Source organism: Buceros rhinoceros, unplaced genomic scaffold (assembly GCF_000710305.1).
Source record: "Buceros rhinoceros silvestris isolate BGI_N320 unplaced genomic scaffold, ASM71030v1 scaffold15458, whole genome shotgun sequence".
Taxonomy (NCBI): domain Eukaryota; kingdom Metazoa; phylum Chordata; class Aves; order Bucerotiformes; family Bucerotidae; genus Buceros; species Buceros rhinoceros.
The window spans coordinates 83321-107183 of record NW_010426470.1 but is presented as its reverse complement, the minus strand read 5'-3'; the positions used below and the strand labels follow the sequence as shown (position 1 = coordinate 107183).

The following is a 23863-nucleotide window of genomic DNA, read 5'->3' as shown; positions in this document are numbered from 1 at the left end:
TTAAAATATCAGACAGACTGTCTAACAGGCTGTCAGGCAAGCAGAATACAGGAGTTTGTGAAGTGGCTGGGCTCAAGTTCATTCAAGATGGTCTTCTTGACTTCTGTTCAGCACTGGTAATGTATGATTTTTCTTAGATGCCTGGCTAGGTACTAGAGATCTCCTTCTCCTATGTGGATGTCCCCTATCAACTTTCCACGCTGCTACTATAAGGTCTGCAAAGCATCAGGGCACTGTAGCGCACAGTGATCTGTGTATTGTGTGGTTGCTCAATGCTGCATCTGATGGTCCCTAGTACTTGTGCTCCAGGGACAGGAACTTAACACCTGCCTTCAGTGGAAGGTCATTATCTGTCTTACTTCAGTGAAACTGTCACAGCATTGTGGTCCCTTCTGAATCTGTGTGTGCAGCTGGGTGTGCAGAAATCATGTCAGCTCCATGTAAGAAAGCCAGGAGCAACTACAAAAAGCAAGCAGGACGCTGGGTCTAGTCTAGCTTGGGAGACATGATGTATATGCAGCAGGGACAAGAACAGCCTGAAAGGAAGTACTATGGGCAAAAAATGAACTAGCATGTTTCTGAGACAAAAGGAGAAGTGTGTTTTCATGGCAAAGAGGCCAGGAAGTTAATGATACAGCAATTTAGTAAGCTTCTATATGCTTTATATTTTGAACAGAATCATCCAGCAATACTTGCTATCTGTTTAAACTTGGGATCTTAAGTTTTTGTTCTCTTTTTGTGCAGACAGCCTTATTTCCACCCGCTACTGCCCACTCCATATGACACAGGCAGTTCTTGCTCATGATTCATTCTTCATTATATGCCATAAGTAACAGGACCTATTGAGGGAGCACATGGAAGCAGTCATTTGCATAATGGTACACATCAGGCATTTACGGTGTTTGTTCATGCGAGGAGCGTGGAGGTTAAATGCTGAGCTGTTGAGACTGTCCTTGGGGCCAAAGTTCACAAAAAGACTATTAACTTAATAATTGACTACAGAAGGCCACTTGGGGAAAGGTCACTTGTCCTTGCAGTCTGTCATCTTTTGCTAGGGGTTTGGTTTTCTGAGAAGGCACGTAACCTCATCTCTCATTAAACTTGTTAAACCACAGAGTAAAATCCTAGGAAAAAATGATCTCTAAGCTCTTTCTGGCTTAGTACTGGGCAGTGCTCCATGTGACACATATCATTTTCAGGTACCATTTTTAATGCACATTACAGAATTGTTTCCTGAAAGCAGCTCCATCATATGATATGCATTAGCTTTTGCTTATCCCAGATTGGAATGTACCAGACCATGAAACTGAGCAGTTACCTTCACATAAAGGCAAGGGTTTACTCCAGCTCCCATTGGCAAGACATGTGACATTCTGTGGCCCAATAAGATGGTATCCAGCGTTGCACACAAAGGTTACGTTACTTCTGTATGTGTTTCCTGTAGAAATGGCCTCTGCTTTTTCTATTGAGGGATGCAGTCCACAAGTAATTCCTAGGAGAGGAGAAAACTTTCTGGTTTTATACAGACAACAAAGGCCATTCTGTCTATCTGTTACACACCACCTGACAGCTCTGTCCACATAATGAATTAATGGCAAGAAAGAAGTTTTGAAACGTTATTCTATATAAAAGGCTTATATGATGCCTTGCCTGCCCTCTTGCCTGGGGTTCAGGCTGCAGACACCTGAGAAAGAATATGCCCAAGTATATCCGATGGTGTTGTAAGCTACGAGGTGTGTTCAATCAGAGGGATCCAGAGCATTTCTTCCGAGCAAGCCAGAGGCTGCTTGCAGTCTCCTTTGCTCCCTGTACAGTGTAAGGTTACCTCAAGATGTCCCCAAGAAAAATGACAGTAGTTAAGAAGGATCTTGCCCTCTGTCCCACGCCTACTGTGGAGACCAGGCAAATTGGTCAAAGGTGAGAGAAGAAAGCAGGGGGTAGGGCTATGACATCACATGAGAAGATGGGAAATGACTGGTGGGTAAAGAGTATAAAATCTTGGCATTTGATTTATAAGCCATATGAAATGAGTCATGAATCTTGCCACAATTCTGCTGCACAGAAAGACAAGATTTGATCCTAGAGACCAGCATCTTGATCTCCAGACATACAGAGAAGCGAGGATATATTAGCCTTGCCATGGCAGAGATGAACCATCCCAGGAGATGATGTCCGAGGCCCTGCATACCACAATGCAAGACAAATCAAATAGAATGGGTCACACTCCTCCCCTACTGATCAGAGCATGACTCCGCGGTTGTGCCATTTTAATGCACGAAAAGGACCACCCTTCAGAATAGAGACGAATTGCCAATGAGAACTTCTCTGCTGACTTTTCCTCTCGCTCCTCCTGTTCCAGCCCTCTGGCTGGAGGGGGAGAGTGGAAGGAAGCCAGCAAAAGCACTCTCTCAGTTCGTTCTCTGGATCTCCTGGAAAGCTGCCACCACATTGCTCTGCTGGCTACTTACGTATGCATGAAGGGGCGGAGGGGCTCCACTTTTTGTCAACGTGGCAAATTCTTCGGCTTGGTCCCTGCAGTTCAAAGCCAGGGTCACAGCTGTAAAAAATCTCACTGCCAAACAGGAAGTCCTCTCCCTGAACAGATCCATTTTCTATCATGTCTGGGGGTCCACATGATACTCCTGTAACACAAGGAATAAGTTCCAACCAGCCATAATGTGTACAACCTGTCCTGTTCACAGATCCTCCACAGATTATACTCTGTGAAACAGGGAAAGAACATGGCATTTATCTGGGTATTCCCAGATATTTGCCCCTGAGCAGAACCGTATTATGCTTGATGCATCCACTTCCTGCTAAAAGACAAAATCTGCTGTGGCTGGGCTGGCAGTAGGCCTCAGGAAATTCCACTGTTGCCACCTACAGCCAACAGCTGAAGTCCACGTAAATATCTAAGTATATAAAGTAAGTACATAAATATACAAATTATATTTCTGCACGGGAGTTAATGGGCATCAGGCATCTTACAGAAGTAAAGTAATTTTGAGAATGAGTACTCACAGAGTTACATTTGAGCATGCCAAGTATCTGTGACGCCTGGGAACTAATGTATTCAGAGGTCCTCAGTGAACCCAGAAATCATGACCTCAGGTGTCAGAACTATTTAAACTTTGAAGCTGTCTTCACAGCTTTCTTAGGGATACTGGAGCAAGTCAGAAAGGTGTAGTGATTTTCTTCACACTGCTACCTGCACACACCAGCAATTCTGCAACTCTTCCACGCTGTTATCAGTGGTACTTACAAAAAATTTTTAGGCAAATGCAAAGTATGAATTATAAAGCAAAGTAAGTTTGAGTGTTTTCTGTTGTATAAAATCACTCTTGACCAACCTTAAATGATAAACTCAGGTGAAACTTACTTCTGCACACTGGCACTGTTCCACTCCAAAGCTTGTTTTCTTGGCAAGTCCGTTCTGCATCACCCTATGAAACAAAAGAGAATACTCAAAAGAACATCTTAAGTCAACTCTTTTCTCCCATTAACTCTAGTATCCAGCAAGGCCGGGACATTTACTCTCCATATGCAACCCACATAAAGAGATAGTTAAAATGCTACAGCTCATGCACTTTAGGGTAGAACTTTCTGGAAAGTGATGGGAATTGTTTATAAAGCAAAAGTTTGTGGCGCCAGTAGACAGTTTTCTTGTCCTTCTCTCTGGAGTATCATCTTTCTTGTCAGTTTTAGCATTCTTTTTCCCAAGGAATGTGTTATGATGACCAATTTTAACCTTCCAAGATTCGCTCACAGAAAATCTAACTAGCATTTTTTTTCAGCAAGGGTACAAGCTTATATTTTACAAACATAGGATACTGATTTTTACCACATCCCAAACATTATCTACAAGCAAATTAAAAGAATGAGAATGTTACTACTTTCTTACATACAGGCTTTACAGCCAGTCTAATAGACCAGGACTTGTTTTTTATTTTATTTCAAGACATGGAGAACACCGTCTAAATCTGTCCCTTGTAAAACGTACTTTCGTTACGAAGCAAACCCGTTGACAAGGGCAGCTGTTTGTCATGAGTGTTGTATGGAACCACACCCAGCAGACTTTACTTCCTAAAGGAAAAAAAGTGGGACTTCTCTTCAACAGCAGGGAGACAGACTGACGCTAGGTGGCAAAGCTGGAATACAAAGCTTGAAAGGACTTTTTACCGTATGTAGCACTGACTTATTACCTCCAAAAATTACTTGAAACAGCACTTTTACCTACCTGTCTAAAAACCAGCCCACCCCTCCATCCCCAGTGATATCTCATATGTGGCAACATAATGCAAATAAAATTTATTGTTATTTAAGCGTTCTCTAAACTCTGAGTGACTGAGTGAATTTATTCCTGACTGGGTGAATTCACATGCATGAAGTTATTAATTTATTATTGGTGTTACAACAGTACAAAGAAAGCACCATCCTTCATTCTGCTTGGCACTCACAAATCCTAGCTTTAAAAGCCAGCCTCTGTCCTGAAGACACTTCACCACCTCATGCTTCTGAGGGATGGCAGAGGCCTCGCTGTGCCACAGCAAGTATGAATTCACTTCTGAATTCACTTCAGCTTTTGAAAACAAACCTGAGGCATTTCTGAACTGGCTAGCTTGAGTCCTGATAACGTTATTCTCACAACAAAAACAATGGGCAGGAAAGAACTTTGTTCCATTCTCCATCAGGGAATAAAGCTGCCACTGAACAAGCTGGAATCTCTTTGCCTTACTAAAATAAGATTTATCTCTTTCATACCATCTAGCAACTGAGGGCAGTGAAGTTTAACAGTAGCTTTGAGTTTGAAAGGAACAATGCAGCAGACAGAATGCTTGGGACATTATGAAACTGAGGGAAGAATGGAGTCTAACTCTGGCCAGAGAACCAGTTCAAGAGAGCAATACCTGAGAAATTAACTCTTCTATGATTTATGGTCACAAGCATACATAATGCCGTATTTGCAGAGGGCTGAAAAAACCTGCTATTAAAAAACACAAGCACACTGTAAGGTATCTGCTGAACACACATCTCTGAACATGACGCTTATATTCGCTTCAGTCATACCCTTAAGGACTATCTCAGACATACCAGGCACATTCTGTAGACAATATCAACAACAGTAAATATCCAACTTCTGTGGCAGTTAAGAGAGTATATCAATATGGACCAGACATAATACATCCTCACAGTCACCATGTAAGAACTGAAGTGACAGCCAAAGGTTTAAAGTGCTGGAGATTTGAGCTTGCTTACTTGTAATTCATAGCCAGGATCACACTTATAAAGAACCACATCTTTGTAATTGTATTTAGTGCCAACCACAAATCCATGCTCTAGAGACTCTGGGGTTCCACAGGACACGGGAATGCAGACGTCATCAGAAAATGGTGGCACCCAAATGCCACTCTCCTGCAAAATAAATGTAATTGAAATTGTGAAGGCACCAATTTATATGCTTAATTCATATCTAAATAGAAAAGTTAGGAAAATCACAGTAGACGTATCCAATGGCTGTAGGTGTACATAGGTGGTTAATGCAGGATTATCTGTCCAATTCTTAATAAGACTCAGTAGTTTAAGAAGTGCTTTTAAGATGTCAACACAGACCTGAGCTCAGCTTTGGCAGGAATGTTCAGCTTAGACTTAAAAAAGGAACAAAAAGCAAAATGGAAAATAGAAGCTTGGAAAAGCACATTCCTTCACTTGTAAAAGGCTACCTCAGTAGTTCGGGAGAAGAATGAAAATTACAGCTGCCTGATTCCATGTTCTGTACTTCTCTCCTGGCTGAATGTCTACCAGCATGACTAAGTGCTTTAGCTGTCTTCCCAGACTCTCTAAGGCAAGTCTGATACCTGAAGAGACACTCATCAAACACACCTAATCCTACTTCCACAGATTTTTAAAACAGCAAAATAAGGGGAAAATATTTCCTTACGAAGTGCTGATTTTGCCAAAAACATGCACGCTCAGCTTTTCTCCTCTAAGCAGACTCACTGACTTTAAAGAGTCTATTTACAAGCTTAAGTGAAGGTTGTCCACAGCTAAGGTGACAAGATTTTACCAGCTGATCTGATGAGGATGGCTCCTCTTTAACACACAGAGGATTCAAGTTTCTACAGCTACACCAGGGATGAAAATGTGTGCTGCTGTTATTCTGGAGAAAAAGAGCTCTGCACACAATCCTCAAAATACATTAGAAATACTGCAATATAATTTTAAAAAGGTTTTTAATAAATAAATAACTTTTTTTTTTAAAATCTCAGACATGATTTATTTCCTGAAATGTGATAAAAGGAATGCTTTTCTAAGGGACAACATCAGTTTTCAATGGAAGTAGAAATCAGCAATTTCTAGGCTGTACATGGAAAACCAATAATTGCTCTTACTGGGCAACAAGGAAGCACATTATAATTTGCGGGAGATGCTTTAAATTTTTTTGTTGTGTGCAATTAAGGGCCAAAAGCTAATGAGGGCATGAGGAGGATTCTCGAGTTCAGCAAAGCTGGTAAAATAAAACAGTGCAAATAACACTATACCTTGCAGGTAGACGTGCTTGCTCCCACCAGAGTGTAGCCTTCTACACAGGACAAAGTGATGTTTGTGTTCAGAGTGTAGTTGTCCCCAGATGCAATTACACGGGTGATATTTCCTGGGAGGGGACACTTTTTGGGCCAACAGGAAATACTTTGAGGAGACCACTGTCCATCTTCCTGGCAAACGCATATATCCATCTCTGTCATCATTGTGTAGCCTTCCAGGCATCTGCAACACAGGATGAAGACCTGACCACGGAGACACAGCTAACGATGAAGTAACCCATAAATTACGAAGTCAGAGAGTTGTTTTTCATCATTAGTTGTTCGTAAGCACACCTTTGGATTTCTCCATTATTTCAAGGTAACCCTGGAAGAAGCTTGCCTGGACTGAGTCTATTCTGTTGCAAGAGCTGGAAGCTTCAGACTTCATCTCCTGTTGCTTCTTGCTGTTGCAGCACAATGGAAAGTGAGTTGGTGGCTTCAGTGCTTGGAGGGTACTGAACACTTTAGTGCAGTTCCTGCCCTGCCCTTGCCTTTGCAAGGAGGGCTTTTGGTTAGATAAACAGTGTGTGATCATCAAGCAATTCTAAAAATGACCTCACTTTCTCCCAAGAACAAACCAAGCCTTAGGCTGACCGCAGGCCATTTGCTTAGACATATAAGGCTGGTTTGTTATGTTCTGCACAGCGCTTCACCTAGAGCAACTCAAATGGCTTGCACAAGGGTGTTCACTTCTAGAAAGGCAGACACAGCACCCCCTTCACCTTGTTAAATATGCATGGAAATGACTGATACTGTTAAAATCATCCACATGCCATCTCCCCAAATGTCCCATGCTATTATTCGCTTTTACTGCAAAAAAATTTCTCCCCTTCTGCCAAGAAATTCCTCACCTTGGCGGAAGACATTTGAACTGTGCACACTTTAGGAAACTAATAAAACCCCCTTTCTCTCATATCTGACAAAGGAATAACTTTGCATCAGCCACACCTGCTGACAATGCAGTGCTGCAGTACAGAAAACGGGCCCTTCTGTATTATAACAGACACCGGAAGCAGGAGGAAGACATAAATGGGGTATCAAACAGGAAGAAAAATTGCACACCCTGCTGACTGTTGCTGCCAACATAGACAATCTAATATCTGCTAAGACTACCTGAATGTCCAAACTAGTGTTGCAGAGGAGAAGAACGCAAAGGGGAATGGGAAACTAAAGGTGGTGGAGGAGTGCTGCCCAACAGGCTGAAAGACCTTGCTGCTGTTTTCACAGTGGTCCAAATAATATTTCACGTGTGTATGTGAAAGTGGGCTTTGTCAATATGAGACTGTGAAAGAGCCTAACTTTCCTTCCAGATCTTTCAAAAACTTGCACTAACCAAGGGTGCATAAACCTTCCGCTTTCATTCCTTCAGAGATTTTATGGAAGCAGAATGGCAGCAGCATTCTTACCTGTATTGGACCTTACTCCCATAGGTGTAAGTGTTCCCAAGGACCTCTGCATTTTGGACAGAAGGTGGTGGACCACAGCTTAACAGCTCACAGCTTGGGTATGGCTTTTTCCAGACACCAGTCTCTGCACAAGTCAGTTCTGGAGTGCCCTGCATGACAAAACCCATCAAGCAGGTGTAGATGATGGTGTTCTCATCTGCAGAGCTGCTCCCATTGATAAATGCGTTGGGGATGGTGGGTGGAGAGCCACAGGAAATCTGCCCGCAGCGAGGAAAACCAGAGCTCCACTTGCCAGCTGCCTCACAGGTGACTTCAGAAGGCCCTAGCAGTTTGAACCCCTCCAGGCATTGAAACTGGGCACTTTTCCCACAGCTGAAATCTGTACCAAGAACGACCCCATTCTGAATCTGTGGTGTAGGACACATACAGAGGAGGCAAGATGGAAGGCTTTCACTCCAGGAGCCATTGGACAAACATTGCCGTCGAGGATTGCCGTGCAGCTCATAACCAGGGAAGCACTCATACTGGGCAAATTCCCCATAGGTGAAGCCTGAGACATTCAGAAAACCATGGGAGATGTCTTCAGGAGGTCCACAAATGACTGGCTCACAGCGTGGAGCTTCAGAATCCCAGGTACCATCACTCTGACAGGTAAGCGCAGACACTCCTTGCAGGCTATATCCTTCGTTGCAGTGATAGTGCACTTCTTTCTTAAAGCCAAAATCTGAGCCACTAGTTCTCCCATTGGGAACAGGCTGTGGCACAGGGCAGGTCACAGCTTTGCAGACTGGAGCAATTCCACTCCAGCTTCCATTTGCAAGGCAGACTCTACTCCTGTCACCATCTAACAGGAAACCTTCATTACAGCTGTACTGTGTATGTTTCTGGAATGTGTATTCCTCTCCAGTCACTTGACCATTCTCCAAAACTGGCGGCGGGCCACAAGAAACAGGAATGCAAATCGGTTCATTGCCATCCCACTTCTGATTCTCTTGGCATCTCCTCTCTGTGGGGCCATTTAACTCGTACCCAGGATCACACTCATAGTAGACAACACTCCCATACGTGTAGTTTTCCCCTCTTATGTTTCCATTAATAAGCTGCGTAGGTGAGTGGCACATTATTGCTCTGCAGTAGGGAGCACTGTCACTCCACTGCCGACTGGGCAAACACAGTCGTGTGTCGGAGCCAACAAGTGTGAACCCTGGCTTACAGGTGTACTGCACTGCACTTCCCAGCGTGTTCTCAGTGAAATGTAAAAAACCGTTCTCTGGGGGTGACAGCAAGGTGCACTCTATTGAAACACAGGCGGGAGCAGTGCCATTCCAAGCCCCATCTTCTTGGCAAGCTAGAATAGGGTTTCCCAGCAGCTCGTAGCCAGAGTAACATGAGTATAAAATGATAGTTCCAAATAAGAAAGTGGTGAGCTGCATTGCACTGTCCTCCTTCAAGGAACTTTTGAAGTCTTTCAAATTGTCAGCCAGTAACGTATATGAAAGGAAGGGACTCTCTGTAACTCTCTCTTGGTCAGAACGTCTTTCCCCATGTCTCACCTGCACGTACTCCCCAAAGTCAATGTGAGGAGGCAGGCCACAGTCTGTTGGGAGGCAGGCTGGTGTGGGGCTAGACCAACCTGATTCTTCACAGGTCTGCATGGCAGGGCCAGACAGCTGGAAGCCTGGCACACAGCTGTAAATCACCATGGCCCCATAGCTATAATCTGCACCCTCCACAAAGCCATTCTCAATGGGCTGAGGAGGCTGGCAACTTGCGGCTTTGCAGGAGGGAACCTCTGTACTCCACTCTCCTGACTCTAGGCATCTCAGCGTTTCCTCCCCTTGGAGCTGGAAGCCTCTGTCACAGGAATACCTAACGGTCTGCCCATAGTGGAAGTTTGTGAATGAGTATTTGCCATTGAGGATCTTCTTAGGCATTTGGCACTGAATAGGTTTGCAAGCTGGCCTTCCTCCAAGCCACTGGCCATTTTCTCCACAGAGGACAGTTGTGTTCCCCACCAGTTCAAAGCCTGGTTTGCAGGTATAGAGGGCTGTGCTAAGGAAGGTGAGGCCCTGCACATCAACAATGCCATTCTGAATTTCTTCTGGTTGGGGGCACTCCACTGGAATACATTCTGGCAAAGGCAAGCTCCATGAGCCATCAGCCTGGCATCTGATAGTAGACTCACCCTTCAGTAAAAACCCATCCCCACAGATGTATTTCACAGTGCTACCAAAATGAAGGGATGAAATCACGGGGTCACCAAAGGGAATGTATGGAGGTGCAGGACACTGCACAACCTTGCAGAAGGGAAAGGAATCATTCCACTGTTGGGAGGGCAAGCACTTCAGGACTGAGGAACCATGCAAAACATAACCCTCCTTGCAGGAGAACTGTACAACACCGACTTGGTAAGTCACCTCTCTCAAGACCAGCTCATTTTCTGCCAAGGGTGGTTCTGGACATTTTGTTGGTACACACTTTGGGCTTTGCTTTTTGTTCCACTTCCCAGACTTTTGACATGTCCAAGAAACATCTCCAATCAGCTCATAGCCTTCATCACAGAAAAACTCAACTTTGGAGCCTGTATCAAAAGTTTCTCCTTTGGAGTAGCCATGTTGGATGGGTGGTGGTTTTCCACAGCTGACAGGAACACAGTAAGGAGGTGATTCACTGTACCACTGCCGATTGGCTTGGCAGACAAACACTGAGTTCCCGACCATCTGGTAGCCAGAGTCACACTGATAACTTGCCTGATTCTCAAAGAAGCGTCCAGTTGTTTCCTGCAAAACAGATAACATGGGAACATGTCTGAAACGAACACACATGACTGGGGCAATAGGAGGCTGATTTTAATTGCTTGTGATCTCTTGGTCTAGGTTCTATCTGAATCCCAAACAGAAGTAAAGGCTGTCTGCAAAGGAATGAATACACTTCACTGGCACAGTCTGTCTTGCCTCAAGTGATGCTGTTGGGAAATCTGAAAGCACCATCAAAAGAAAAGAGAAAATTCAAGGCTTAAATGGTAAATGCTAGAAAATATTTCCTCTGCTTTCCCCCTTCCTGACATATGAGGCCGAAAGATGTGCAGACAGGAAGACAAAAAAAATAGGTCAGAAGAAGCTGCCTTGAAATGGCCTGTTGTTGCTTATGGTACTTTAGTTTACAGGTGTATTTAAGGCTGGAGCCCTCAGATGTTCTACTACTAGGAAACATTTGTAAGTGACACACATGCAGCTGCAGGGTCTTGAGCAGGTGGCTGAGGAGACCCCCAAAGTTGCAGGCTGAGCTCTCACAGAGGTATTAAAAAATGTCTGCTTGGAAGGAATATGTGGAGGAGTGATCCTACCTAAGGAAGACATCACAGAGTGATAAGCATTAATTAGAAGATGTATCTGTATGGGAGTCTGAACAGATATTGTGGCTACTACTGCTGGAAGACCGTGTAGGAACTGGGACACAAACATCCACCTGGGTTTTTAATAACTGCAGATTCCCTGGAAGGAGAGGGGATGTTCAGAAGAAAAATGCTTAAAAATTCAAAGTTTAATCTTTACAATAGTGTTTTTGATCTTCCTTACTACATATTACCACTGTGCATCAAAGCACAACAGAGGTTAAGTAGCTATTACAGATCTGGGCTGCCAGAAGCAATTTTTAACTTCAGGCGTTGTTGCAATGCAATTTGATAAGGAAAGGTAAGTTCTGACTTCAGTGAAGAAGTGTACTTGCACCCAAAGGAGAGAAATTATCCCAAGGTGATTATTCTATTGCAAATCAGATATTTTTTTCATTGCAGTGAAAAGAGAAAGGCTTGTGAACTGGCAATAGTGAATGTCTCCAGATGACACTGGAAAGCCACCCATAGACCAAATGAATGAAGAGTAAGACATTATGGAAATCAATTGATTGCCACATGGCATCTTCAATCTCCCAAGTGCAAACCCTCTAAGTGTCCATGTTTTTCAGAAAACAGTTCTGCTGCAAATCCACCCATTTTTCCCTTCGCTTATTCCATTCAGCTATGAGCTCCCTCAATTATAACAGGAGAGCAAAACACAAGAAAGAAAACCCCAACAGTGGCAACTGTGAAGACATCCATTTTGCTATGGTACCAGGCAGATGAGAAAACTCTGTACCTTAATAAAGCCATTCTCAAGCTGCGGTGGTTCTCCACAGGACACTGGGTGGCATGTGGGCAAACTGCCACTCCAGTTGCCAGTGGCCTCACAGGTCCGCTTCTTCTCTCCCTTGATGTAGAACCCCTTGTTGCAGCTGTAAGCCACCACTGCTCCGAAGCTGTAGTTGGCCCCACTGGCATAGCCATTGCTAATGTGGGGAGGCTCTCCGCAGCGAACAGGGATGCACTGGATGCTCAAAGGAGAAGGATTCCATTGGCCGCCTCGAAGGCACTCGATCTTGGCTGAAGTGTTCAGAACAAAGCCTTCCATGCACTTGAAGCTCACGATGGAGCCAGCTGCAAACCTGGCTTTACTAATGGACTCCAGGATGCTGTATGAGACGGTGGATGGCTTTTCACAGAAATCAGCTATGCAGTGGGGCATCTCCCTGCCCTCTGGAGGCACCCACTTCCCTTCTGCATTGCAAAACAGCTGAGCGTTATCAGCCAGGCTGTAGCCATCTGAGCAGAAGTAATAAGCTACATCACCAAAGAGGCGGTGGCCACTCTCTGGTGATGCATTTTCCACATGGGGTGGTTCATCACAGGATACTGCCAGGCACTGCTGGTGGGTCACACTCCACTTGCCGCTGGCTAAGCACTCTATGGTTGTAGGGCCAACTAATGTGTAACTGTGGATAAGGAAACCACATAGGAAGTCAAAAACACAAGCATTGCCAAATGCTACCTACAGTTTCCTGAAGCCCCTGCAGTCCAAGATTGCTTGCAAGCACCCTGGAAGAATAGTATCCTTTAGTATCCTTTTCTAGTATCCTAGAAAAGCTATGATCAACTTCAAAAGGAAAATCTTAAAGCCTACATGTTCATTCACGGGTGAAGTGTCACAATGAGGGATATCCTAGCACACTTTGTGTATATTGCTTCTCTCTCACCTGTCTGATTACCATTCCAGAGCTTCCATTTTGGTTGAAACTACTCCAACAAACCTAGTATCATGCTGCAACAGTCCATGCAATCCTCAAAGAAATGATCCCACTGAGTAATTCTTCCCCTTTAGCAGAACTGAATAGGGAAGAAAGAGATGAAAAGCCCATAAAGGCCTTTTAGGTTCCTATATCAGCCCTATCAATCTATTTTCACACTTGTAAGCAATGAGAAACTCCGTAAGTGAGAGATGCTCTTGCCAATAATGCACAATGGCAATTTTTTAACAACTTCTTCCCAAAGAAAAACACTGTAAATTGTTATAAAAGCCAATAAAAAAATTAATGCTGAGTAGGAAAAAAGTATTTTACAATGTTAGTGTAGTTACCACTGTTAGTGTAGTTGTATTTCTCTAATCTGTCTCAGGGATGCAGTGACAAGCAGTATACCATGCTTCTCATCATCCCACTTAAAACCCTGCTGCTTAAAACACACAGCAGTACAGTCACAGTACCTGTAACTATCTTCTTCCTTAGTTTTGAAATCTCTGTGACGTGTTCTCACACAAAACAAAGTAACTAGTGTAAAGTTCCCAGTGACTCTTCCCAGCTGCAGGCTGGAAACTGGTTGTTCAGATTTTGATGGGAACTTCTGTAAAAGCGCTTTTGTCTTGATTGCAGGATTTGTTTTCGAAGCCTCATGTCTGGACTCCAGAAACCCAGCCTATTACCTGCCACTGTTTAATATGATCCACTCTATCCATTGTCACAGGCAGCTGTGACCCTCTTTAAAAGCCATTATCCTATCCCGTTTAAATGCTTGTACAGGGAAGAGAAGCAGCTTTTAAAATCATAATGGAGTCAGGAAAACAGAGTAAGGATGTTTTGCTTCAATTCTGTTTCAAATAATATTGTAAACCCAGTTTATAAGAAAAATGCTGGCTTATCATTCTATGTTTTTATAAGAAGCAGCAGAAAATCCTCCAGTCGCTTAAGGCCTGCCCTGGCAAAATCTCCGCGCACCTGCAGAGCTTTTGTTCGGACATAACAGTTTCAAGAAATTCAATATAACTGCTCACAGGCTGTAAAGATAAGCATTTGCAAAGGCTCTTGCAGGATCAGAGTCCAGCATCACATTCATGCTCAACATCATCAAAATGGAGTCTCATCTTTAAGGAAATACAGTCTGAAAAGGTCACTACACTGAATAGATGGAAATCAGATAAAAATAATGCACTTCAGTAAATGAGGAGTAGAGCTTTAAGAACACCAGAATAGACAGTTCTCAAAACACACCAAACAGCTTTCTTATAGCCCAAAGACACACAGCGAATTCTTTGTGATCAGGGCTTTGGGTTTACCACAGAAGTAATAGTAAATCCAGGGCAGAGGGCTTCCTATCGAATTGTCTAACACTCCCCATTCTCATCTTCCAGAGCGTATTCAGCTGCTGTGAAACTACTTTAAGAAATGCCTGTGTGTCCTATATTAACTTGATAGCCCACAATAAAAATCTCAATAACGTTTAATTTCCAAAGAGTTAGAATAGAAGCCATAAAAATGAATAGTGTGAAAGGACTCGTGAAGCAGTGCACCAGTTTTACTTGACTATTAGTCCAGTACCGCTAATCGACATACCCTTCCTTACATATGTAAGAGACCGTGTTTCCAAAAGTAAAGTTATTTCCATTGATGACCGCGTCTTTGATCACAGGAGGGGATCCACAAGAGACGATGTTGCAAGCTGGAGGTGTACTGTTCCAGTTCCCTGAAGACGCACAGACAAGTACAGAAGTTCCCTGAAGGCTAAGACAGAAAGATCGTTATGAAGACTGTCATTGCAGTTCAGGTGAGGAGAACAATTACTTCTCACTGACTTCCTGGTTCCACTGAAACCAAGGGGAGTATCTCACTGACTTCAGCAGAGGCCAGAACCTCACCTCTGTTCATGATAAAGCACTGCTGGTGCTGTCAAAATAGCTGGTCTTCAGATTATTCTGCAGTGAGAGCTGGTTGAATTCATATGGGGCCTCAATGCACTGTGCAGACACACACTTAAGTTCTGCTGTAGCTTTGCCTATCTTTGAGCTACAAAAGAATGTCACAGGGTGCTTAAATCTTTACTTAACCTTAAAGGCTGACTTGTATGCCATCAAAACCATGTCAATCTTGAGCCTTACAACTAGGCCACAGTCTGAGACCTGATTCACTGAAGGACTTAAACACTATCTTCACTCAGAAAACTGAAGGAAATAGTCCAGTTCAGGTTTGATTACAAAAAGGCATTTCGTTCCTTCAGGACCTAAAGGATTTCGTTTAAGTGAACAGCCATGTACATTTGAAGTTCATGGTATCTTTTTGGTTTTCTTAGATGAGGAAACAGCAATGCATTGGTACAAAAGGTATGACTCAGTTGTCTGAACAAAGGTATTCAATGCCACCCTGGGATGACGTCCTGGGAGAACACTCTGGCAGAAACTTGCACTTAGAGCCAAGTCCTTGGATATAGTGTTACTGTATTAATTTTTAATTTCAGCATATTAAAATGTATTTTCAATATAATTGCTTTCAAACATAAACCAGAATAAAAGCTTAAAATAAATAACCACTAAAAACAGTTCAAGAACTAAATCAGTAACTTCCAGAAGGTTCTTTCACCAAAGGCATTCTAAAACAATAGCAAAAATAATACTTGGTACGTGGTAAAGCTCTAGGGATATGATAATCTTCATAGACAAATGAGAACTTTCAAAAACAAGGGAAACTATTTTTCTGAATATCCAAAATACGTCTTTGAACTTGATGGTAAAATGAAATAATTGCATGCATCTCTCTCTCTCTCAGATCTTGAATGATCTTGAACTGCTTCAATTATGATGAAATACAGAAAGTACCTTCAAGATACAAAGAAGTATGTTTAAATTCTATTTTAGCATTTTATCTTTCTGAGCAATGATTCCAGCTTTTTGTCTTTTCAGACATAAACTAGATCCTCTGGCAAGCATGCTGCCTGCATTTGGCTCAGAAGTTTTCCTGTGTTTACCTGTATCCATTGTCACAGGTGTATGATACAGAGGAAAGGTAGGTTGTGCCAGTGAGTGTGTATTTTCCATTGCTGATATCCTGTGGGCTAGGACAAGTCACCACCTCACAGGAGGGGGAAGGATGATTCCAAACGCCACTAGCAAGGCACAGAATTTCCTTTTCGCCCACTAAGTTGTATCCATCATTGCATCTGAATTAAAAGAAAAGACGTGCTATCAAACACAAAGCCTTTTATGCACAACATCATCAGCCATCCCTTTTCTCTCTTCATCCACAGCTGTATACTCCATCTTTCTCTGCAGGGCAGAGTAAACAGTGAACAGCTCTGCTAGTGAATAGCCACAGCTACAACCAATGTCTTTCCATTACTTTAATACCATCTTGTTCCTCTCCTTCATTTCAACCACTCTCAGTTCAGCCATACTCTCATTCATTGCCAGATTCTCAATCAATTAACACAGCACTTCAGACATATTGAATTCCTACCTGTAGACCACCTTATTTTGGTATGTAAAATTTGAGCCCAAAATGGCACTGTTCTCTGGAATAACTGGAGCACCGCAGGATATAGCTTTAAAAAGACAGGATCACAAGAGAGGTTGATACAACACAAAAAAAAAAGAACACAAAATCAGGATTTGCTTTGTTTTCTCTAAACGGGTTTGAAGAGGTGTAGAGTCCTATGTAATACTGAGTTCTTGACTAAGCTATAACTGACATTTACAGCTTTTTATCTGACTTCACCTTACTGAGAAATCAGACTAAATGGAAATAGGTAATTGGAACTGTTCTACAAACTAGACACTTGACTGTCAAGAGGACTCCATATCCACCCCTCCTTATGGACCAAGTAATTGTTTTTTTGACATTTTCTTTGTCACCCCTTAATTTCACCCTGCTGCTCCACCTCACTAGTTCTGGTTTTCTACAGAAAAAAATACTGCAGTTATACCATGTATGTGTACATGCATCAGCCTGTCCTATCTGGCTGCTTTTTCCACTGAAACACAGTTAATGATCTTTAAGACATTAAGTTCCCATAAGTTCCTTGAAAATGGGAGGCTGGGCAGAGAAGAAAGACATTTTTAATTCTTGCATTGAAATGAGATAAGTACACTTGTGACACTTCAGAGAATCTGCTTAGGAGAGCACCGCTATGTGCTGGTGATTATATCTCTTAACAGAGACTTCAACACTGAGACCCAGGACTGATAAGACAGGGTTTCCTTAGCTGCTATGGGCTCTAAAGGCTCTACTCACTACCTTCTCCCTAACACCACACATTACAATATACATTCTTCCCAGGAACCACACCTTCACAATATGGTATTGGGTGGCTCCACTCTCCAGACTCCAGGCATGTTAGTTTAGTCACTCCTGTCAGCTGAAACCCTTCTTCACAGGAAAACACTACTTCACTGCCAACACTGTAAGTGTCCCCATATAAATGGCCATGCTCTGGATTTCCTGGATTACAGCACTTCACGGGTTCTGAGGAGGAAAAGAGAAACTATCAGTAACATAACTAAAGTACCAGGTTTTATAAACAGGCTGCAGGAGATATCCTTGTGAATTTTCTGAAAGGAGGAAGGCAGAGCATGTGGAAAACACTTATAAGTAGTTTACAACCTCATCAGATTTTCTCTGTTCTGTATGTAACAGGCACTGAAGACTCACACAAGTAGTTAATCCTAATATGGAAGGGCACTCTGTACCTGAGCTTGCATTCGCAAAACAAACATATCTCGCAGTCATTTTACCCTCTGAGGGAAAGCCCATTCCAGGCTGTCCAGCCCTGAACATGAAATCAGCTCAGGTACCTTTTATTTCAGTCAATACCACTGTCTTGTCATCTTCATGCAGTTACCTTGATTAATATTTTCACAGGCAGCTCAAGCCCTACTCAGATACCCGTATTTCTTCACTGCACAGCTCTGAGAAGTGACTTACTGTGGCATGAGGCCTTCCCAGGCCTTCAGCACATGTGCTCTTTGTGCAACTGGATTTTGTATGTGTGTATGTCTTGGAGCAGAATCCCATGACAGCTGCCTCCATAGGGAGAGGTGAGTTCTCAAGAAACAAAAGCATTCACTTCATCACATCCTCATTCAGGACAAAGTGAACTCGAGATGAGAGCATGTGCGCTGTGTCTCCCCCCAGAAATCAATTACTGGCAACTGAGTTCCACAGAGGGAGGTAGGATACTGGCCTATACAGAACCTGGGCAAAGCTGCCACGATGTTTTTCTTTCCCATACCTGCACATTTTTTACCATCTCCTGTGTAAGGAGGGATGCAAGTGCAGACATAGGATCCATTTGTGTTGAGACAAGATGCATGCTCATCACAGTCTGATCCAACAGCACATTCATCAACATCTACAAAAAAGAAACACAGAAAAGATGTCTCTGAGATGGTATTTGTTATAAGCATCTGCTTTACATTTCTGTCTCATTGTCAAGAGGAATCGCTTTAATTAGTATAATTAAAAATCACTCTTATTTCAATCACATTTTTGATGCACTAATAAAAATATTTAATATTTATACTTTCTAAATAATTGACTATACAGTATGGTGAAACATGAGAAAAACAGAGACAAATCCTACTGAACTTCAGCCAATACTTTCACAGAAAGTATCTAATTTCCAAGTGGTAAAAAACCTAGACACCACAACTCATGTGCTGTTATTACTAGTTAAGACAGACACTGCATTAAACACTTGCTTGGGAAATCCTCTGTATCTCAACTTTTCCACTTTTAAGACAGGAAAACTTAGCCGAGAGGGGAAACAATCTGAAAATAAAATATGGTTACAGCCCCATCTTTGCCGAAGAGAATTCCCTAAGGCTAGGAAAGAGACATGCATGCAGTTGCCAGAAAAGTTAAAGTGGGTTCAAAATATGTTAGTTATTAACTATTTATACAACAGTAGTGCCTAGAAATGCCAGTTGATGATTTATGCTCCATGTGGCTTGGTACTGTACAGCAAAAAACATCCCTCACTCCAGAACACTTCGTATCAGCTTTCAAATCCTGACGGTACAGAAGCGTTCTTGGTATGTAAAAAAACAAGTCATAAGTTGCAAAGGTCAGTTTCAAGGTATCTAACTGAAAAATGCTGGGGATTTTTCTTTATATAAATCAGACTACTAAGAGATAGATAGAACAATTCTTCATTTAAAAGCTCTGATACAGGAGACCTGTTAAACTAGGTATACCATGCAGACATATAGCTGGACTTTTTAGCCCATTTCCAGGCAAAGAAGCTGCTTGGATTAAAAAAGCAACAAAATTTACTGAATTGGTGTGTTTATTCTTCACTGCTGAAAAAATCTGGTCAGCGTGAAAAGAACCCAACAATGTTCTGAAAAGCAGTTTCTTTCTGACGAGCAGGATGAAAACTGCACATTAAAATCAAAACAGTTGCCAATTACACAAACATCAAGAGAATGTAAAGTGCTACCGCAGCAAAACTGGAATGATGGCTCCTCCTGTAATGACTTGTATAGGCAAGGAAGAGTGGAAGGACACTATGAATCAGATCCATAACAGAGCAAAAGGAATGCCCCAGGGCATAGGCATACCAGGCTTTGTTAGCACCTGCCTGGAGTGTGAACAAGAAAGGTAAAGGGTGGGTCAGGGTGCCAAAGCCACTCCTGTTTTATTTTTCCCTTAGTCTGCTTTATGAGAGACAAGGCAAATGGAAAGTGGAGAACAGGGCTTTGCTTCTCAACATTATGCTTCCTACTGACAGATGAACTGTTTGGGCAGCTCTGCAGCATTTGCTCTGAGCTTGCTCATCTTTTAGGCCTTTAGAAAACCAGAGAGGAACAATGGACTGGACGGTTTGTTTGGAGATTCTGAAGGAGTCTCAGTAGGCAAGATGCTATGAGTTCAGATACATCCTACCGCAACACAGATTTTGGCAGAACTAAAAGACAGTTGGCTTTTCTTTTGCTTGCCTTGACTGAAGAAAGTTATGTGCTATACCCACATAAAATTAAGAGTCAAATCAAACAGAAACCCCGCCAGGTTGTTATCCCACAACTCCCATGTTAGGTTTGACTAAGACAGCAGTAATCCAAGTAAAACTAGCTAGTGGATTCTAGCAGGGATCTGCTGGACATATGGCCCACAATAACATCACACCCAGTCCTCTGCACACAGTAAAATGCTGGTCTGTCTCGCCTTTCAGCTCCTGCAACTGCATCTGGTATGTCAGACACAGCTGACCAGGAGGTAAGTGGCAGCTATGTGAATGCTGTCCGTAAGTGCACTCTCGCCCCTCTCAGTGCTGCAGCTGCTTGCTGATGGGCATTGTGTGACTGATCAATAAACTCCACATTATAAGAAGACTCAGGAAATGGGCAAAGGTGATTTGCCCAGGAATCTGTCAGGGAATAATGTGGGGTGTGACTGACCACTGCTGTTACAATGGAGCTGACTCAAGGCAAGGGGACTGGAAGCTGGCCTTTGTTTTAGGTAAACAGCTATCAACAGTTAAGTGGATCAACTGGTGGTGTATGCAGTCCTCCCTGAGTTCATTAAAAGAGTGCAAGTGGCTCCCCAGGTCAGCCAGGTGGCATGGTGGGGAATCGAATATGTGGCTCCAGCCAACATAGAGAATAAAACCCAGACTGCTAGCAAAGGGCTTGAGCTGGCTTCAGCCCATATATTCATTCCTGGCTACTGGGGATGTCCAGCGTCATGAACATAAAGACTGGTAATGGGAAACAGATTGGTATTGTGATTGAACTGCATAATGCAATCAATATATTTTGCCAAGTGTAACTTGCGTGTACTTGTATGCAGTACATTTTGTATCACTCTGCTGAATCAGAAATCTGCAGCATCAGCTCTTTTCAGATAAGTAAAACTGATATTAAACATTACACCCTCTATGAGTGGAACATCTAAAAGAATACGGTCATAGAGTATGAGACACTGACAGTGTGCCGAAGCACAGGGAAATGCAGAGGTTAGAAGCAGAGAATGCAAGGACTCCAAGGCTAAATAAAACTTGAAGGAGAAAGGCTGGGAGCGCAATGCAGGCTTACTAAGTACAGGACATACAAGAGGACTGACAGACAAAGGTGTCAGAATGTAGTTTTGGTTCCACATAATGCTGAACATGTTATTTCAGAAATCTGAATATTTTGGAGTGTCATTTCTGAGAGTCTCGTCAGCTTTCACAATTTCAGAATGGAATCCCTCCCAAACACTATGCCACAGGACAAGTGCAAGATCGCCAGCCCAAGTAGCCACACGTATGGCACGTCTCACCAAGACAAGATGGTGAAATGGTGTTCCAGCTCCCATGGTCCAGGCACAACATCCTGGAGTCGCCCAACAAATAGTAGCCATTGTTGCAGTGATAGGTAACGGTACTGCCAGCAAAAAAGTCCTCAGCTGAATAAAATCCATTTTCTAAAGGTGGAGGTACTCCACAGCTGATTCCTGCAACATGGATGAGAAGAAGGCAGAGACATTAGCAGAGCAGACACAGATCAGCTGCAGAGCAATTCCATGAGAGCCACCACCAGGGTATTTTCTCTGCACCTGTAGAATCCCTTTTGCAAGGGGGCCCAGACCTTTTCTGAGGCAGCCAATTGATTCCAGGTCCAGTGGAGGGTCTTGTGTTTGAACTTTGCAAAACCAGCTATGGGATTACTGCTAAGAGGCTAGAGTACTGGTCTGAGACCAGGGAATGCATGAACAATGGAGAGATTGGAACTGACCTCACATACGACCTGGGGCATGACTTTGACTGGAGTAAAAAGCCCTTCTGATCCCAGCTGTGCCAGCAGAAGGCATCACTGTACTTGCCAGCCAGCAGCAGCTATTTATTCTAGTAGAGCGGCTTCTGTGCATCTTCATTTCAATCAAGATGACACGAACTTATTCCAACAGCTACACAGCTCATCTTTGTAACTGCATGGATTGTAGCATCTCCTTGCTCCCCTGCCTCGTGCAAGGATCACATAGTAGAATACTGTGAAGTGTTTATAGCCCTTGGTCATGGAAGCCAAAAATTTGCTGTAGAGAGAGAACTGAAGAGCCTGTAACAAAGACAGCCTGACAGGGGATGGTGACCTATTGGTTTTAGAGGTCTTTGGCAGCAGAAGGAAAATGATCTTGGTGGGTGAAGGCAGTTGATTAAAATGAGCCTGATTCAGTCAGTAAAATAACATTTTCTGTACTATAAATCCTGCAGTTCTTTACATAGGAAATAGCTATCTTCGACTCACTTTCATTCATCCATCAGGTACTTGTGGAACTGGCTGTGAACGGCTAGTGGGCGGATCTGTCCCTCATTCGTTCAGCATGCTTGCAGCCAGTCAACCCTGTTCTGTCTGAGCTCTGTGCTCAGACTGCTTGGCCCAATACGGAGAAATCAGGTGACAGCACTGGTGTCATTATTGTGGTGGCTTGTCACTGATAACACACCAAGAAAGAGCAAAACTGTCTCTGCCAATGAACTCATGCTTTGTCCAGCAGTACTTGCTTTTGGGTAAATCCTAACATGCGTGCTGTTCTTTAGGAAGAAGGGAAGACAGATCCTGGATTTGTGCTATGGATAACTGAATAGGAGGAAGACATGAAAACCTCATCAAATCCAGATCAAACTATTTTTAAGGTACTTTAACAAATTTGATGATTTCCCCCGAAGTACTGATCAATTTTGGGATCATGCAATACCTACTTCTGGAGCTAATTTACTATTCTGCTGAAGTTAAAAATATATTCATGTGCAATCACAGCAGAGGAGAACCAAAGGAAAGGAGAAGGCAGGAGCAGGAAAGCAGGAATCAAAGAACATTGGCAACTTGAATGTACACAGTCCACATTCTTAGAAGAAATCCCGTAAGTCTCAGAGCTGTCTGATAGAAATATCTGCTGCCTTTAAGGAAATTATAATGTATTAAATTTCAAACCAGATGTTCTCAGTTACACTTAAATATCAAGAGATATTCTAGAGTTTCCTGTGCATCTTCCACACTCCCATTTCCACTAGTGAGGGAAGTTTGGAGTATCAGGTTGCGATCCAATGGACTCAATTCTGCATTTCTGGGCATTAGAAACTGACTGAAAAAGGTGGCAGAATCTGACTGTGATGTAGTTCCTGCTCAGTAAACATGAGTTTATTTTTAAGCATATATGTACATACATGCATATATATGTAACATGGACGGATTCAAGTGCATCATAGCTGCAGGAATAAACAGGCCATGAATGATGACTGGGTCCAAATAAAAGCTAGGGTTTCCTAATCCTGCCAGCCCACTGAGACAACTCACTTTCACAGCGGGGAAAAGGCCGTGTCCACTGTCCCAGGTTAAGGCAGTGTTGAACAGAGTTTCCCACTATCTGGAAGCCTGGGTCACAGGAAAGGCTCACTTTTGACCCTGGCTTTACATCAGCAGAAGAGGCCCGCAGATGTGGTATGGATCCTTGCAAAGATGGACAGTCTGTGGACAGAACATATGCATACAGTAAGAGATAAAACTATGTGCTGAAGCTAATAAATTTGTTATCCGATTGTTTGATCCTGTATAAGTCTATCCAGGAGAAAGCTTTGGGAATTGCTATGTATATTACATCCTGCTGGGGTTCAAATGGTTTTGAGAATCATTAACATATAACATCAGAAAAGGAATCTGTAGGAAATGAGGTGAGGAGGCAGTAGGTATTTTAATACTATCCAATTATTTTTAGAATAAAAGATAGGAAAAATTTCTTCCTGACCCAACACCATCTTCACTCTTT

The 23863-nt window shown here is 42.9% G+C and overlaps 2 protein-coding genes across 2 annotated transcripts in view; both read right to left on the bottom strand.

Moving 5' to 3' along the window:
- Positions 1–23863, bottom strand: part of SVEP1 (sushi, von Willebrand factor type A, EGF and pentraxin domain containing 1) — a gene marked incomplete at its 5' end in the record, with an annotated part of 105546 nt that overhangs the window by 16231 nt on the left and 65452 nt on the right. The window contains 12 exons of the mRNA XM_010141522.1: positions 3380–3443; positions 5257–5412; positions 6540–6765; positions 7988–10767; positions 12124–12796; positions 14687–14854; positions 16092–16283; positions 16580–16664; positions 17408–17584; positions 18351–18470; positions 21380–21553; positions 23395–23565. Of these exons, the coding sequence (XP_010139824.1) occupies positions 3380–3443; positions 5257–5412; positions 6540–6765; positions 7988–10767; positions 12124–12796; positions 14687–14854; positions 16092–16283; positions 16580–16664; positions 17408–17584; positions 18351–18470; positions 21380–21553; positions 23395–23565 (4986 nt within the window). The remainder of the gene's footprint in view (positions 1–3379; positions 3444–5256; positions 5413–6539; positions 6766–7987; positions 10768–12123; positions 12797–14686; positions 14855–16091; positions 16284–16579; positions 16665–17407; positions 17585–18350; positions 18471–21379; positions 21554–23394; positions 23566–23863) is intronic.
- On the bottom strand, positions 2239–2619 carry LOC104498170 (sushi, von Willebrand factor type A, EGF and pentraxin domain-containing protein 1-like). Its single transcript, XM_010141521.1, is given in 1 exon segment — positions 2239–2619. A coding segment is annotated over 1 exon segment (381 nt).